The following is a 17,347-nucleotide window of genomic DNA, read 5'->3' as shown; positions in this document are numbered from 1 at the left end:
TCTGCCTCCCGGGTTCAAGCAATTCTCCTGCCTCAACCTCCCAAGTAGCTGGGATTACAGGCACGCACCACCATGCCCAGCTAATTTTTGTATTTTTAGTAGAGACAGCGTTTCTCCATGTTGGTCAGGCTGGTCTCGAACTCCCGACCTCCGGTGATCCGCCCACCTCAGCCTCCCAAAGTGCTGGGATTACAGGCGTGAGCCACTGCGCCCGGCCCGCTATCAAGACTATTAACATTGAAAATGGACACAGACTGGATTTCATTTGCCTTTAATTAAACACAAAGCTGTTACATATTTTTCTCTTCTAATAGCTGCTGGAAGTCTAAGCATATGGAAACGATACCTATGAAAATCAAATGGACATTTTGGGCTTTGTGGATCATTAAAAGTTTACACTTAAAAATTATTTTTTAATTAAAAAAATAAAAATTAATTAAAGGATGACAAATCCATTGGAATGTTACTCAAAATGATAATCCTGTCTGCAGCTCACTTCAGTTATTCCTTGACTAGTTCTCTCACCGTCCATAGATTTTATCCTCACCAGGAAATCATGGCAGACTTGCCTAGATATCACTGTGCACATGGGAAAACACTCACAACAGGCTAGAACTGTGCGGATGACCATAACTCTTCCTCACCCTGTGAGGAACTCTAGTTTTCTGCAGAACACAATTTTTCCATCAGTGTGTAGGGGCAGCAAAGTGACAATGCCAAATATATAAGGCAATTTAAAATTATTTCACAAAGGTATTAAAAACAAACACCCACATTGTGGTTCAAATCCAGATGAAGTACCTGGTCCCAGATGCCAATGTCCAAACTCATAAAAACATATGACATGGGCCTGGTGTGGTGGCTCACGCCTGTAATCCCAGCACTGCGGGAGGCCAAGGCAGGCAGATCACGAGGTGAAGAGATCGAGACCATCCTGGCCAACAAGGTGAAACCCCACCTGTACTAAAAATACAAAAAATTAGCTGGGCGTGGTGGGGCATGCCTGTATTCCCAGCCACTTGGGACGGTGAGGCAGGAGAATCGCTTGAACCCGGGAGGTGGAGGTTGCAGTGAGCTGAGATCGCACCACTGCATTCCAGCCTGGCAACAGAGCAAAACTCCATCACACACATACACAAACACACACACATACACTATATATATATATAAAATGTATACATCATGCCCTAAAATTTTTAATATTTGCAGAAATGAGGCTGAACCATAAATATACCTTTTGTCTCTTTTTTTTTTTGAGACAGAGTCTCACTCAGTCGCCCAGGCTGGAGTGTAGTGGTTCGATCTCTGCTCACTGCAAGTTCCGCCTCCCGGGTTCACGCCATTCTCCTGCCTCAGCCTCCCGAGTAGCTGGGACTACAGGCGCCTGCCACCACGCCCAGCTAATTTTTTGTATTTTTTACTAGACACAGGGTTTCACCGGGTTAGCCAGGATGGTCTTGATCTCCTGACCTGGTGATCCACCCGCCTCAGCCTCCCAAAGTGCTGGGATTACAGGCGTGAGCCACCGCGCCCGGCCAGGGAAATAATTATTGTTTCTTCTTTTTTTCTTTTTAATTTGACACAGGGTCTCATTCTGTCACCCAGGCGGAGTACAGTGGCAAGATAACTCATTGCAGCCTGCACCTCTTGGTCTCAAGCCATCCTCCGCCCTCAGCCTCCTGAGTAGCTGGGTCTACAGGTGCACATCACCATGCCTAGATACTTTTAAAAATTTCTTTTTATAGAGACTGTGTCTCACTATGTGCCCAGACTGGCCTTGAACTCCTGTGCTCAAGTGATCCTCCTGCCTCAGCCTCCCGAAGCTTTGGAATTACAAGTGTGAGCCACTGCCCCTGGTCCTGCCATTATTTCTGTATTACTGCTCACTATTTCCTAACTCATGAGCAGTTCTTGAAATAGTATTAAAAAAAAGAAATAGTATTTAAGACATATTACATGGTGGAACTATAAATGAATTCATGATGAGATTGTCACTTACTGAAGCCCGATCCTTTATTCTGCATTCCCTATTATCTACCTTGTCAAGGTTGATACTATACTTTATTCTGCCTTGATATTATCCAAAAAAAAATTTTTTTTTTTTGAGATGGAGTCTTACTCTTGTCGCCCAGGTTGGAGTGTAGTGGCGCAATCTTGGCTCACTGCAACCTCTGCCTCCCGGGTTCAAGCGATTCTCCTGCCTCAGCCTCCCACGTAGCTGGGATTACAGGCGCCTGCCACCACACCTGGCCAATTTTTTGTATTTTTAGTAGAGACAAGGTTTCACCATGTTCACCATATTGGCCAGCGTGGTCTTGAACTCCTGACATCAGGTGATCCACCTGCCTCGGTGGGTCCTGGGATTACAGGCGTGAGCCATTGCTACTAAGCTCCAATAAAGTTTAAACTTGTTTTATTAGTTATCTTTTTATGTCTTTTGCTAGACTTATTTAATACTTAAATTTATAAAACTGTTACGTAAGTTTTTGTCATTATGAATAAACAAGAATTTATTAGGCCGGGCGCGGTGGCTCACGCCTGTAACCCCAGCACTTTGGGAGGCCGAGGTGGGCAGATCACAAGGTCAGGAGATCGAGACCAGCCTGGCCAGCATAGTGAAACCCTGTCTCTACTAAAAATACAAAAATTAGCTGGGTGTGGTGGCGGGTGCCTGTAATCCCAGCTCTTCAGGAGGCTGAGGTAGGAGAATCGCTTGAACCTTGGGCGGGGGGGTTGCAGTGAGCCAAGATCACGGCACTGCACTCCAGCCTGGGTAACAGAGCGAGACTCTGTCTCAAAAAAAAAAAAAAAAAGAAATTCTTAGACAAAATTATAACAGTATAGGAAACAAATGTACTAGAAAGAAAATGTCTAAATCTGAATGCATCTGGTAATATTAATTCAGAAGTATAATTTTTTTTTTTGAGATGGAGTCTCGCTCTGTCACCCAGGCTGGAGTGCAGTGTCGCAATCTTGGCTCACTGCAAGCTCCGCCTCCCGGGTTCAAGCCATTCTCCTTCCTCAGCCTCCCGAGTAGCTGGGACTACAGGCACCTACCAGCACACCCCACTAATTTTTTGTATTTTTAGTAGAGATGGGGTTTCACCGTGTTAGCCAGGATGGTCTCGATCTCCTGACCTCATGATCTGCCCGCCTTGGCCTCCCCAAAGTGCTGGGATTACAGGCGTGAGCCACTGTGCCTGGCCCAGAAGTATAATTTTTAAAGTCACCATGTTGATTCGGCAATTTTCAATATTTTAATACATTCTCCCAGTAAATAAAAAACAGAGATTGACATTTGTTAGTATACAACTTATTTGAAAAACTCAGTTAAATAGGCTGTTTCTAAGAAACATTTTATCCATTTGTATAGAATCCAACTTCTTTAAAAACACAAACACAGTAAATAGATATTTCTCAGAAACAGAAACTTTTGTTTTAATAATACATAATCAAACATAATAACTGAACACATACTGAGAGATTGTATTCAGCTCTATGTGACAGGAAATTCCCAGAGTTTGCCTGATAAGCCAGTATTGTCTTTCATTTTCTCATGAAAGGTAAGATTTATCTCATGAAGAATACTAGGTCACAGTAGATGCAGTAGGGAAACAATCCCCTGTGCTTTTTAAAAAAATTATTCTTTATTTATTTATTTTTGAGACAGGTCTCGCTCTTTCGCCCAGGCTGGAGTACACTGGCACGATCCCAGCTCACTGCAAGCTTCGCCTCCCAGGTTCACGCCATCCTCCTGCCTCAGCCTCCCAAGTAGCTGGGACTTAGCTGGGACTACAGGCACCCGCCACCACACCTGGCTAATTTTTTGTATTTTTAGTAGAGACGGGGTTTCACCATGATAGCCAGGATGGTCTCGATTTCCTGACCTCGTGATCCGCCCACCTCAGCCTCCCAAAGTGCTGGGATTACAGGCGTGAGTCACCGCGCCCAGCCGCAATCCCCTGTGTTTTTATGGTTGTACCATTGTATCTGTCATGGAAGCAGGAACACAGAAGCACAAGAAATACTGAGACAATGAGGTATTAAGATAATGATAATACGGCCAGGCATAGTGGCTCACACCTGTAATCCCAGCACTTTGGGAGGCCAAGGCGGGCAGATTTCAGGAGTTTGAGACCACCCTGGCCAACATGGTGAAAACCCGTCTCTACTAAAAATACAAAAATTAGCTGGGCATGGTGGTGCATGCCTATAGTCCCAGCTACTTGGGAGGCTGAGGCAGGAGAATCGCTTGAAACCGGGAGGCGGAAGTTGCAGTGAGCCGAGATCGTGCCACTGCACTCCAGCTTGGGCAACATAACAGGACTCTGTCTCAAAAAAGAAAAAGAAAAAGAAAAAAAAACCCAAAAAAACCCTATTTTCCAATTCCATCCCAGAAGCCAGGTCAAAGAGCAAACAGCAACAGATGAAAAAAATAGTTTCTACGAGACTACACTCCTCCAAGAATTTACATGCATACGTATTTCTACCAACTACCTATTAGCCCACAAGCAAAATGAAGAAGGATTCTCTGACCAATAGCATAAAGCCACTGAATTACTTGCCTGTATAAGTAGAAAGTATTAACATTAAAAATAGTTTTTCCCTGTAAAATGGAAAGGTGGAATAAAAGTAACATGTTGGTAATATCCAGCTTGGAACACACAGGGCCAGTCAGAAAATGTCAACAAACACCAATATTTCATTGGTCTAATGGCCTCACACGGAGTAACAAAAAAATTATATAAAAATTAAAGTTAATGCATATTAAAATACATCAAATCACCCATGGGTGCAATACACTTCTAAATGAAAAGAGAAACATTAGTAATTTATAAGAAAAAACCATTATGTATCAAAATTTCAGTACTATAGATGAGAGAGGACTTACAGGATTCTCCCCTCAACTTTACCTGCAAGAGAACTGCAAATTCATTTGCTAGAGGCCCACTTTTAGGATGTGGTCCTGATAAAGGCAATACCATATTTATAAATGTCATGAGATTCTTCTCCTGCCATGAATTTTCTTTTTTTTTTTTTTTTTGGAGATGGAGTCTTGCTCTGTCACCCAGGCTGGAGTGCAGTGGTGCCATCTCGGCTCACTGCAAGCTCCGCCTCCCGGGTTCATGCCATTCTCCTGCCTCAGCCTCCTGAGCAGCTGGGACTACAGGTGCCCACCACCACGCCTGGCTAATTTTTTGTATTTTTTTTTTTTTAGTAGAGACGGGGTTTCACCATAGCCAGGATGGTCTTGATCTCCTGACCTCGTGATCCGCCTGCCTCAGCCTCCCAAAGTGCTGGGATTACAGGCGTGAGCCACCGCGCCCGGCCCTCCTGCTGTGAATTTTCTGAACCATGTATGTGAATTAATTTGCACAGGTTTTCCCCCATTACTTAGATGTACAGGATTTCTTTCCTGTGTGCCTTCTCACATGACCTTGAAAGGCTTTGGGACAACTGAAAGCTTTCCCACATTTTTCGCATTTATTGGGCTTCTGTCCAATCTGCGTTCTTACATTTTTGGAAGAGCAAAGCCCACCTGAAGGTTTTCCCACACTGGCTGCATTTACAGGTTTCTCCCCAGTGTGCTTTCTCTCATGTTTGTGTAAAGATGAGGACCAACCATACGTTTTCCCACACGTTTCACATTTATAGACTTTCTCTCTAGTTTGCGATTTGACATCTGTGGAGGGGTGAGGCCTCGCGGAAGACTTTCCCACGCTGCTCCCACTCACAGGTTTCTTTTTAGCATGCGTTCTCGCGTGTTTGTGTAAGGATGAGGGCCAACCGAATGCTTTCCCGCATTTTTCACACTTATAGGGTTTCTCCCCATTGTGAATTCTCACGTGTCGTTGAAAGGATGTTGCCCAGCAGTAGGCTTTCCCACACTGCTTGCACTCATACGGTCTCCCTCCGGCGTGCATGATCATATGGACTCGAAAGGATTTCTGACACCTGAAGGCTTTCCCACAGTGCTTGCACTCATACGGTCTCCCTCCGGCGTGCATCATCACATGTGCGCGAAAGGATTTGGGACAACTGAAGCCTTTCCCACACTGCCCACATTCGTAGGGTTTCTCTCCAGTGTGAGTCCTTACATGTTCAGTGAGAGAGTGGGAACGAAGAAATGTCTTCCCGCAAGATTGACAGGCATAGGGTTTCTCTCCACTGTGAGTTTTCTCATGCGTCTGTAGGTAGGAAGGGCGACTGAAGGCTTTCCCACATTCCTTACATTTATATAATTTTTGTCCAGAGTGAGCTCTTTTGTGCCTCATCAGGGATGAGGAATGGGTGAAGAGTTTTCCACACTGACTGCATTCGTACCGTCTTACACTAGTACAACAATTCTTGCGCAGATGACGATTACAATTTCGAGTCTTTCTGAAGGTTCTTCCACGTTTATTACCTTTACTGCTTTTACATGGTCTCTCCACCCTTGGATTTCTGCTAAAAATGGGTAGCACATTATTAATGGTTTATGCCTTAATAATTTCTTTTTTTTTTTTCCTTGAGATGGAGTTTTGCTCTTGTTCCCCAGGCTGGAGTGCAGTGGCATGATCTTGGCTCACTGCAACCTCTGCCTCCCGGGTTCAAACAATTCTCCTGTCTCAGCCTCCTGAGCAGCTGGGATTACAGTCACATGGCACCACGCCCAGCTAATTTTTGTATTTTTGGTAGAGACAGGGTTTCACCATATTGGTCAGGCTGGTCACAAACTCCTCACCGCAGGTGACCCACCTACCTTGGCCTCTCAAAGTGCTGTGATTACAGGCATAAGCCACTGCACCGGCCAATTATTTCTTAATATATATTAATGAATATTAGGATAACATTTTTGCTATTTTCTGTACAAGGGTAAGTTTCCTGTACTGTTGCAATTATTTCAAACTAGAATAAACAAAATACTCTGGTAGATAGTTCAACCACAGTCCATTACAAAAACAATAGTAATATGTGGGGCTCTCTGATAATTGTTTCTAACAGAATTATCATTTTTTTTTTGAGATAGAGTCTCACTCTGTTGCCCAGTCCAGGCTGGAGTGCAGTGGCACGATCTTGGCTCGCTGCAACCTCCGCCTCCTGGGTTCAAGCAATTCTCCTGTCTCAGCCTCCTGAGCAGCTAGGATTACAGCCACATGCCACCACGCCTATTTTTGTATTTTTAGTAGAGACAGGGTTTCACCATGTCGGTCAGGCTGGTCACAAACTCCTCACCCCAGGTGATCCGCCTCCCTCAGTCTCCCAAAGTGCTGGGATTAAAGGCGTGAGCCACCGCGCCCATTTTTGTATTTTTAGTAGAGACGAGGTTTCACCATATGGGTCAGGCTGGTCACAAACTCCTCACCTCAGGTGATCCACCTCCCTCGGCCTCCCAAAGTGCTGGGATTACAGACGTGAGCCACCGCGCCTGGCAATACTGCCTTTTTCTTCTAAGTACAACTCACCTCAAATGTCTCTCCTTGGTGTTGTGCTTGTCTTTAACACTATGTTCTTCCCAATTTTTTCCTAAAAGGGAGGCCCATATATTCTTTCTTGTGAACTTTTCTATTTTCTGTTTGAGGGATAATTTTTCTCCAGAAGTATCCTGCTGAGAAATAGACCCACTGGCTTTAAGCTGAGCCTCATTATCTGAAACAAAAAAGTGAACCAATATGATGAGGAAGGCATCTGCAAAGAAAGAAGTAATTCAGGTGTTTAATTGTTTCATGACTTCGTTATGTTATTTTATTTATTTATTTATTTATTTATTTATTTTTGAGATACTGTCGTCCAGGCTGGAGTGCAGTGGCGCGATCTTGGCTCACTGCAAACTCTGCCTCCCGGGTTCAAGCGATTCTCCTGTCTCAGCCTCCCAAGTAGCTGGGATTACAGATGCGTGCCACCACATCCAGCTAATTTTTTGTATTTTTAGTAGAGACGGGGTTTCACCATATTGGCCAGGCTGGTCTTGATCTCCTGACCTTGTGATTCGCCTGCCTTGGCCTCCCAAAGTGCTGGGATTACAGGTGTGAGCCACTGTGCCCGGCCTGACTTCATTATGAAGAAGTACAAGAGCTCTCCTTCTGCCATCTTGGAGCCCGTGGAGGCCTGCAGGGAACACGACTTCCAAAAGAAAATGTGTCTGGAAGGTGGTGGTCATTTTGTGGCAGCCATTTTGGCTGCCTGTAAGCAGGGTCTCCAGAACCAAAGGGAGCACACAGTTCTTCTTAAAATTGAAGGTGTTTGGCCGGGCACAGTGGCTCACGCCTGTAATCCTGGCACTTTGGGAGGCCGAGGCAGGCGGATCACGAGGTCAGGGGATGGAGACCATCTTGGCTAACATGGTGAAACCCTGTCTCTACTAAAAATACAAAAAATTAGCTGGGCGTGGTGGCGGGTGTCTGTAGTCCCAGCTACTTGGGAGGCTGAGGCAGGAGAATGGTGTGAACCTGAGACGCAGAGCTTGCAGTGAGCCGAGATTGCACCACTGCACTCCAGCCTGGGCGACAGAGCAAGATTCTGTCTCAAAATAATAATAACAATAATAATTGAAGGTGTTTATGCTCAAGATGAAACTGAATTCTATTTGGGTAAGAGACATGCTTATGTGTACAAAGCAAACAACAACACAGTAACTCCTGGTGGCAAACCAAACCAAACCAGAATCATCTGAGGGAAGGGCATTCAGGCCCACAGAAACAGTGGCATGATTCATGCCAAATTCTGAAGCAATCTTCCTGCTAAGGCCACTGGACACAGAATCCCTGTGATGCTGTTCCTCTCAAGGATTTCAACTAATGAGAAGCAAAAAAAAAAAAAAAAAAAAAGTACAAGCAGTCAAAATGGTAGACAATTTTAAATACACAGAAAAATCATCACAAGGTTTCAAACAATTAACCTCTCTGTGCCGCCAGTATATACCTGCACTGGTAACACAAAAGGACCCTAAGTCTTTTCTTTTTCTTTCTTTCTTTTTTTTTTTTTTTTTGAGACAGAGTCTTACTCTGTCACCCAGGCTGGAGTGCAGTGATACAATCTCGACTCACTGCAGCCACTGCCTCCCGAGTTCAAGGGATTCTGCTGCCTCAGCCTCCCAAGTAGCTGGGACTAAAGGTGCCCTCCGCCACACCTGGCTAATTTTTTGTATTTTTAGTAGAGACGGGGTTTCACTATGTTAGCCAGGATGGTATCAAACTCCTGACCTCGTGATCTGCCCGCCTCGGCCTCCCAAAGTGCTGGTATTACAGGCATGAGCCACCGCGCCTGGCTGATCCTAAGTCTTTTCAACAAGGCAGAAAGAAAAGTACAGATTGATAGGTAGATTTTTATTATCACAGAGAAGCTACTGAATTTTAGGTCCAGGACATCAATGATTATAACTGTCTTATTAACCAATGTATTCCCCTTCTGCATTCTAAATCTTAGAATAGGCTTAATGAGCAAGAAATATTTATTTATTTATTTATTTATTTTTTTAGACGGAGTCTCACTCTATGGCCCAGGCTGGAGTGCAGTGGCGTGATCTTGGCTCACTGCAACCTCTGCCTCCCGGGTTCAAGCAATTCTCCTGCCTCAGCCTCCCGAGTAGCTGGGATTACAGGCACGCACCACCATGCCCAGCTAATTTTTTGTATTTTAGTAGAGATGGCATTTCACCATGTTGCTCAGGCTGGTCTCGAACTCCTGAGCTCAGGCAATCCACCCGCCCTGGCCTCCCAAAGTGCTGAGATGACAGGCGTGAGCCACCGTGCCTGGCTCTTTTTTCTTTTTTCTTTGAGACAGGGTCTCGAGTTGTCACCCCGGCTGGAGTACAGTGGTGTGATCACCGGTCACTGTAGCCTTGAACTCCTGGTCTCAGGCGATTCTCCTGCCTCAGCCTCCCAAGTAGCTAGGACTACAGGAGCATGCGACCACACAGGGCTAATTTTTGATTTTTTTTTTTGTAGAGACAAGGTCTCACCATGTTGCCCAGGCTGGTTGTCAACTCCTAGCCTCAAGTGATCCTCCTGCCTTAGCCTCCTAAAGCACTGGGAATACAGGCATGAACCACTGCAACCAGACAAAACATTTATTATCTAATAACTAAGTGCAGAAATAATGCCATCCTCACCTACTGAGGCCAGGTGCTTGAAGGTCTCCAGCATGACATCTCTGTAGAGTTTTCTCTGAGCAGGATTCAGCAAGGCCCACTCCTCCGGCGTGAAATCCACAACCACGTCTTCAAAGACCACTGTGTCCTAAAACAAACCACAAATGTGTACATGAGGATGGGGTAAAACTCACAGCACTGCGGAACTGAACTCAGTTCATAGGACACTCACACAAGATCCTGCAGTCTGCCAATATCTGTTTAAGACTCAGTCCTCAGACCTCTTCCCCTCTGTCTATAATCACTTCCTGTGTCATAGGTTTTTTTGTCTTTGACAAATAAAAGTTGTATACATTTAAGGTGTAGGTGATGATTTGATACACATATACACTGGGAAATGACTGCCATGAAGTTAATTAACACATCTGTTACCAGTTACCTTTTTAAAAAATCTGATGGTAAGAACAAGTAAGATTTACACTCTTAGTACATTTCATTTTTTTTTTTTTTTGAGACAGAGTCTTGCTCTGTCGCCCCAGGCTGGAGTGCAGTAGGGCGATCTCGGCTCACTGCAAGCTCCGCCTCCTGGGTTCAAGCGATTGTCCTGCCTCAGTCTCCCAAGTAGCTGGGATTACAGGTGCACACCAACATGCCTGGATAATTTTTATATTTTTAGTAGAGATGGGGTTTCACCATGTTGGCCAGGCTGCACTTGAACTCCTGACCTCAAGTAATCCAACTGTCTTGGCCTCCCAAAGTGCTGGGATTACAGGCGTGAGCCACCACACCCGGCCTTTTAGTATATTTCTTTTTTTTTGTTTGTTTGAGATGGAGTCTCGCTCTGTCACCCAGACTGGAGTGCAGTGGCGCAATCCTGGCTCATTGCAACCTCCACCTCCCGGGTTCAAGCAATTCTCCTGCCTCAGCCTCCTGAGTAGCTGGGATTACAGGTGCCCGCCACCATGCCTGTGGGCAGCAAGCCACCCAGGTGCCAAGGCAAGAGACCGAGGACATGAGCTGTTCCAGTATAATAAAATATCAAATAAGAATAGTTATACCAGATATAGATCTTAGATATGATTATATATGAATATAATTAATCATCAGTTAGTAGTACTTACTCTTTATTCCAATATTATAATAATCCTCACTCTATAATCATAACCTAGGAAAAACCAGGCCATACAGAGATAGGAGCTGAGGGGACATAGCGAGGAGTGACCAGAAGACAAGAGTGCGAGCCTTCTGTTATGCCCAGACAGGGCCACCAGAGGGCTCCTTGGTCTAGCGGTAACGCCAGCGTCTGGGAAGATGCCCGTTGCCAAGCAGACCGTGGTCTAGCGGTAGCGTCAGTGTCAAGGAAAAACACCCGCTACTTAGCAGACCAGGAAAGGGAGTCTCCCTTCCCCTGGAGGAGTTTAGAGAAGACTCTACTCCTCCACCTCTTGTGGAGGGCCTGACATCAGTCAGGCCCACCCACAGTTATCCCGAGGCCTAACCGTCTCCCTGTGATGCTGTGCTTCAGTGGTCACGCTCCTAGTCCGCCTTCATGTTCCATCCTGTACACCTGGCTCTACCTTCTAGATAGCAGTAGCAAATTAGTGAAAGTACTAAAAGTCTCTGATAAGCAGAAATAATGGCATAAGCTGTCTCACTCTCTGTCTCCTCTCTCTCTCTGCCTCGGCTGCCACGCAGGGAAGGGCCCCCTGTCCAGTGGACATGTGACCCATGCGTCCTTACCTATCATTGGAGATGGCTCACACTCCTTATCCTGCCCGTTTGTCTTGTATCCAATAAATATCAGTGCAGCCTGGCATTCGGGGCCACTACTGGTCTCTGCGACTTGGTGGTTGTGGTCCCCCGGGCCCAGCTGTCTTTTATCTCTTTGTCTTGTGTCTTTATTTCTACGCTCTCTTGTCTCTGCACATGGGGAGAAACCCACCGACCCTGTGGGGCTGGTCCCTATACATGCCCAACTAATTTTTGTATTTTTAGTAGAGATGGGGTTTCACCATGTTGGTCAGGCTGGTCTCGAACCCCTGGCCTCGTGATCCACCCACCTCGGCCTCCCAAAGTGCTGGGATTACAGGCGTGAACCACCGCACCAGGCCCAGTGTATTTCAAGTATACATTACAGTATCCTTAAATACAGTCACCATGTTGTACACTGGATGTAGAGAATTTATTCATCTTACAATGGCAAGTTGGTTCACTTTGACCAACATCTCTCCCCACTTCCCCTGTCCCTCAGCCGCAGGCAATCACTCTTCTACTCTCTTCCTCTAGGAATCTGGTTCTTTTAGATTCTTCATGTAAGTAAGATCATCCGGTATTCATCTTTCTATGCCTGGTTTGTCTCACATAGCATAATGTGCCCCAGGTTCATCAGTGCTGTCACCAATGGCAGGATTTCCTTCCTTATTATGACTGAATAACATTTAACTGTATATATGTGTATGTCATATACTTTTTTTTTTTCTTGAGACGGCATCTCACTCTGTCGCCCAGGCTGGAGTACAGTGGCGTGATCTCAGCTCACTGCAACATCTGTGTTTTCATATATTCTTTATCCTGTGTCATAGTCTTTAGAAATTTTTTTTTTTTGAGATAGAGTCTCGCTCTGTCACCTAGGCTGGAGTGCAATGGTGCGATCTCGGCTCACTGCAACCTCCACCTCCAAGGTTCAAGTGATCCTCCTGCCTCAGCCTCCCGAGTAGCTGGGATTACAGGCACACATCAATCACCATGCCTGGCTAATTTTTTGTATTTTTAGTAGAGACAGGGTTTCACCGTGTTAGCCAGGATAGTCTCGATCTCCTGACCTTGTGATCCGCCTGCCTCGACCTCCCAAAGTGCTGGGATTACAGGTGTGAGCCATCGCGCCCGGCCTTTTTTTTTTTTTGAGATGGAGTCTCACTCTGTCGCCCAGGCTGGAGTGCAATGGCATGATCTTGGCTCACTGCAAACTCCACCTTCAGAGTTCAAGCGATTCTCCTGCCTCAGCCTCCCGAATAGCTGGGATTACAAGCGTGTGCCACCACGTCCAACTAATTTTTGTATTTTTAGTAGAGATGAGGTTTCACCATGTTGGCCAGGCTGGTCTCAAACTCCTGACCTCAAGTGATCTGCCTGCCTCGGCCTCTGAAAGTGCTGGGATTACAGGCATGAGCCATCGCGCCTGGCCAGAAAATTTTTTTTTTCTTTTTATTTATTTATTTATTTATTTATTTTATTATTATTATTATTATTTTTTGATCATTCTTGGGTGTTTCTCACAGAGGGGGATTTGGCAGGGTCATAGGACAATAGTGGAGGGAAGGTCAGCAGATAAACAAGTGAACAAAGGTCTCTGGTTTTCCTAGGCAGAGGACCCTGCGGCCTTCCGCAGCTTTTGTGTCCCTGGGTACTTGAGATTAGGGAGTGGTGATGACTCTTAATGAGCATGCTGCCTTCAAGCATCTGTTTAACAAAGCACATCTTGCACCACCCTTAATCCATTTAACCCTGAGTGGACACAGCACATGTTTCAGAGAGCACAGGGTTGGGGGTAAGGTCACAGATCAACAGGATCCCAAGGCAGAAGAATTTTTCTTAGTACAGAACAAAATGAAAAGTCTCCCATGTCTACTTCTTTCTACACAGACACAGCAACCATCCGATTTCTCAATCTTTTCCCCACCTTTCCCCCCTTTCTATTCGACAAAGCCGCCATTGTCATCCTGGCCCGTTCTCAATGAGCTGCTGGGCACACCTCCCAGACGGGGTGGTGGCCGGGCAGAGGGGCTCCTCACTTCCCAGTAGGGGCGGCCGGGCAGAGGTGCCCCTCACCTCCCGGATGGGGCGGCTGGCCGGGCGGGGGGGCTGACCCCCCACCTCCCTCCCGGACGGGGCGGCTGGCCGGGCAGAGGGGCTCCTCACTTCCCAGTAGGGGCAGCCGGGCAGAGGCGCCCCTCACCTCCCGGACGGGGCGGCTGGCCGGGCGGGGGGCTGACCCCCCCACCTCCCTCCCACACTGGGCGGCTGGCCGGGCCGGGGGCTGACACCCCCACCTCCCTCCCGCAGAAAATTTTTTAGAGACAAGGTCTCACTCTGCTGCGCAGGCTGGAGTGCAATGGCACAATGAGAGCTCGCCGCAGCCTTGAACTCCTGGGCTCAAGCCATCCTCCTGCTTCCCAACTAACTGGGATTACAGGTGTGTGCCGCCATGCCTGGCTAATTTTTATTATTATTATTATTTTTTAGTAGACTCAGGGTTTTACCATGTTGGTCAGGCTAGTCTCGAACTCCTGACCTCAACTGATCCACCCGCCTCGGCCTCCCAAAGTGCTGGGATTACAGGCATGGGGGCCCAACCCAAAATAGTAAAATGTCATCTGTTCCCTGAAATTAGCGACAAGAGAAGCTTTCAGATGTGATCCAATTTAAATTAATCATGGCGAATGTAGTATACAATGAAAAAATATAGAAAGGAGAAAATTGTTCTGGGTGGGAGAAACAGCCAGAGGTTAGGCCCTAAGGAAGGAGCAGGCCTTGGCTCTTTCAGGCACAGCCAGAGCCTGTGTGACTGGACAGAGGGGAATGGGGAGTGACAGCCAAGGGGGGTCGAGTGACAGGAAGTGAGGCACATCACTTTGTGGGGAACTCATCAGCCACAGTAAGGACTTTGGCTTTGGCTCTGAATGACTTCAGGCCTTTGCACAGAGCAGTGATCTCATCTGACAGCTGAGACTAGATCATAGGGGACGGATACAGACACCGGGACACCTGTTAGGAGGCAAAAGCCGCACTAGGTGAGAAGTAGGCGTGTCAGCTTGGGTGTCACAGTGCAGTCCTGTGCAAGACCAGCATAAGAGGAGATCTAGGCCAGGCGCGGTGGCTCACGCCTGTAATCCCAGCACTTTGGGAGGCCGAGGTGGGTGGATCACGAGGTCAGGAGATCGAGACCATCCTGGCTAACACGGTGAAATCCCGTCTCCACTAAAAATACAAAAAAATTAGCCAGGCGTGGTGGAGGGCACCTGTAGTCCCAGCTACCCAGGAGGCTGAGGCAGGAGAATGGCATGAACCCGGGAGGCGGAGCTTGCAGTGAGCTGAGATCGCGCCACTGCACTCCAGCGTGGGTGACAGAGCAAGACTCTGTCTCGAAAAATAAAAAATTTAAAAAAAAGAGGAGATATAAAATTTCCTCATGGGCTCAAGGTGGGGCAAGACAGAGCAGGAAGAATCAAGGGAGACTAATTATTTCACACAGGAAAGCTGGAATAATGGAGTTACCAGCAACTGAGATGTAGGCGGTAATATGTGGACCAGGCTCTTGGGCAGAGGACGAGGATATACTGCAATGCAGCTGAGAATAAGACATTCAAGTGGACACACATGTAATAATGTCTTTAGGGGCACTGGTCACAATGGAAAAAATTTGAAAACACCCGAATAGTCACTAGCAAGCAGTGGAATTAATGAACACTAACAATATATCCCTATGAGTGAATATAAAAGATTGATAAAGGGGCCGGGTGCGGTGGCTCACGCCTGTAATCCCAGCACTTTGGGAGGCTGAGGAGGGTGGATCAGCTGAGGTCAGGAGTTCGAGACCAGCCTGGCCAACATGGTGGAACCCCGTCTCTACTAAAAATACAAAAATTAGCTGGGTGTGGCCACACGTGCCTGTAATCCCAGCTATCTGGGAGGCTGAGGTAGGAGAATCGCTTGAACCCAGGAGGTGGAGGTTGCAGTAAGCAGAGATCACGCCATTGCACTCCAGCCTGGGTGACAGAGCAAGGCTCCATCTCAAAAAAAAAAAAAAAAATTAGCCAGTCATGGTGGCACATGCTGCCTGTAATCCTAGCATTTTGGGAGGCCGAGGCGGGTGGATCACCTGAGGTCAGGAGTTGGAGACCAGCCTGGCCAACATGGTAAAACCCTGTCTCCACTAAAAATACAAAAATTAGCTGGACGTGGTGGCACGTGCCTGTAGTCCCAGCTACTGGGGAGGCTGAGGCAGGAGAATCAATCGCTTGAACCCAGGAGGCGGAGGTTGCAGTGAGCCTAGATCACGCCACTGCACTCCAGTCTGGGTGACAGAGCAAGACTCTGCTTCAAAATATAAAAACAAAAAATAAAAGAACAGAATTATCATCTGTCACAAATTCTCCACCCTGGAAAAGGAGAATAACTGATATTTTAGTGAGTTTTTGTAATTCACCAAATTATATACCAAACATTTTTTTCTTGTAGGAATGTATTCATTTCAGGGGGTGTCATAATAAAACAGAGATTTTCTCTCTTTCTCTGCGATTCTTTCTCCTGGGAGCCCCGTCAAGGGCTAAGCCCTGGAATCCCATTTGTCATCACCGAAAATAAAATAACAGATGTGAGAAACTTAACCACACGTGCAAAAAAGGAACAGGAAAAAAAAAAAAAAGGCACGCTAGAATTTTTAACAAATGGAATGTAAGACGATAACTTTATTTTTTTCTGAAATTCACCTCCTTGGAAATATTTTATCTTTCAAACTCTATTCTTTACTGTATGTTCCATTGACTGAAAAAATCTGAGGCTCAAGTAACCAAATCAATCTTTAGAAGGAGAGAAGCCCAGGCAGGGGCGGCTGGGCTGGAGTCCGGCCTGCGGGCCTTTGGGGTCAGGCCAACCCGTCCCGCCACGTGGAGCGCCCGCACCACCTGTCCACCCCTCGCCCCTCCCAGGGACGTGGGCCTGGGCCCAAAGTCTGCATCCAAAGCGCATTCTGCTTTGGGGCTGTTGCACCGCCTCGCTGGGGTGAGGTTTTGTTTTTTTTTTTTTTTGTACTTTGGGTTAGTTTTTCTTCCAATTAACTTCGCGAGACCCCACAGGGCAGGAGTCATTTCTGCCTTTTTTTCCCCTCCATCCCAGCGTCCTGACAACTACGACTTTCCAGGGAATGAAGACTGGGGCAGGGGAGGAAACTCCCCGCAGGACCCGGGGGTGACACAGGGACAGAGGCTGTATGGGGGTTCCGGGCGGCTCCCCCGGGAGTTTCAGCGTGTTCTGGCCGCTTCCAACCCTCCCCTCCCAGGGCTCCGGCTCCGGCTCGGCTCCTGCCCTGCACTCACCATGTCCTGCCCGTTCCTGAGCTCTTTGAGGAGCTCCCTGCTCCTCGCAGCCGGTGCAGGTGAGCACCACGGGGACACCTGTGGTCACTCAGGGCAGGCCGGGTGTGCTCTGCAGGGAGGATAGCAACGCCCCGCCCCTGGGGCTGTGATTGGATGGTTCTCTTCTCTGCTCATCTCTGATTGG

The 17,347-nt window shown here is 47.0% G+C and overlaps 1 protein-coding gene across 2 annotated transcripts; it reads right to left on the bottom strand.

The window, feature by feature from the left end:
• Positions 1-255: 255 nt before the first annotated feature.
• Positions 256-17,310, bottom strand: ZNF556 (zinc finger protein 556). 2 transcript variants are annotated; one of them, XM_524047.8, is made up of 4 exons: positions 17,164-17,310; positions 10,091-10,217; positions 7,446-7,629; positions 256-6,447 (listed from the first exon to the last, which is right to left on the bottom strand). In XM_524047.8, the coding sequence occupies exons 1-4, from the start codon at positions 17,164-17,166 to the stop codon at positions 5,391-5,393; spliced, it is 1,371 nt and encodes a 456-aa protein (XP_524047.2). In that variant the 5' UTR covers positions 17,167-17,310; the 3' UTR covers positions 256-5,390. The 2 variants fall into 2 exon arrangements, with proteins under 2 accessions (XP_524047.2, XP_009432614.1); XM_009434339.5 differs by having other exon boundaries at positions 5,106-6,444.
• Between the last annotated feature and the right edge of the window lie 37 nt (positions 17,311-17,347).

Source organism: Pan troglodytes, chromosome 20 (assembly GCF_028858775.2).
Source record: "Pan troglodytes isolate AG18354 chromosome 20, NHGRI_mPanTro3-v2.0_pri, whole genome shotgun sequence".
NCBI classification, from domain to species: domain Eukaryota; kingdom Metazoa; phylum Chordata; class Mammalia; order Primates; family Hominidae; genus Pan; species Pan troglodytes.
Note: the sequence above shows the minus strand (reverse complement) of the source record. Positions and strands in the feature narration are given on the sequence as shown.

What these genes read in the sequence shown, in the direction of transcription:
- ZNF556 (XM_524047.8), bottom strand. An exon ending in CAAGCACCTGGCCTCAGTAG is followed by an intron (nt 7,630 to 10,090) that starts GTGAGGATGGCA and finishes TTTTTGTTTCAG; the next exon opens with ATAATGAGGCTCAGCTTAAA. An exon ending in ACCAAGGAGAGACATTTGAG is followed by an intron (nt 6,448 to 7,445) that starts GTGAGTTGTACT and finishes ACCCATTTTTAG; the next exon opens with CAGAAATCCAAGGGTGGAGA.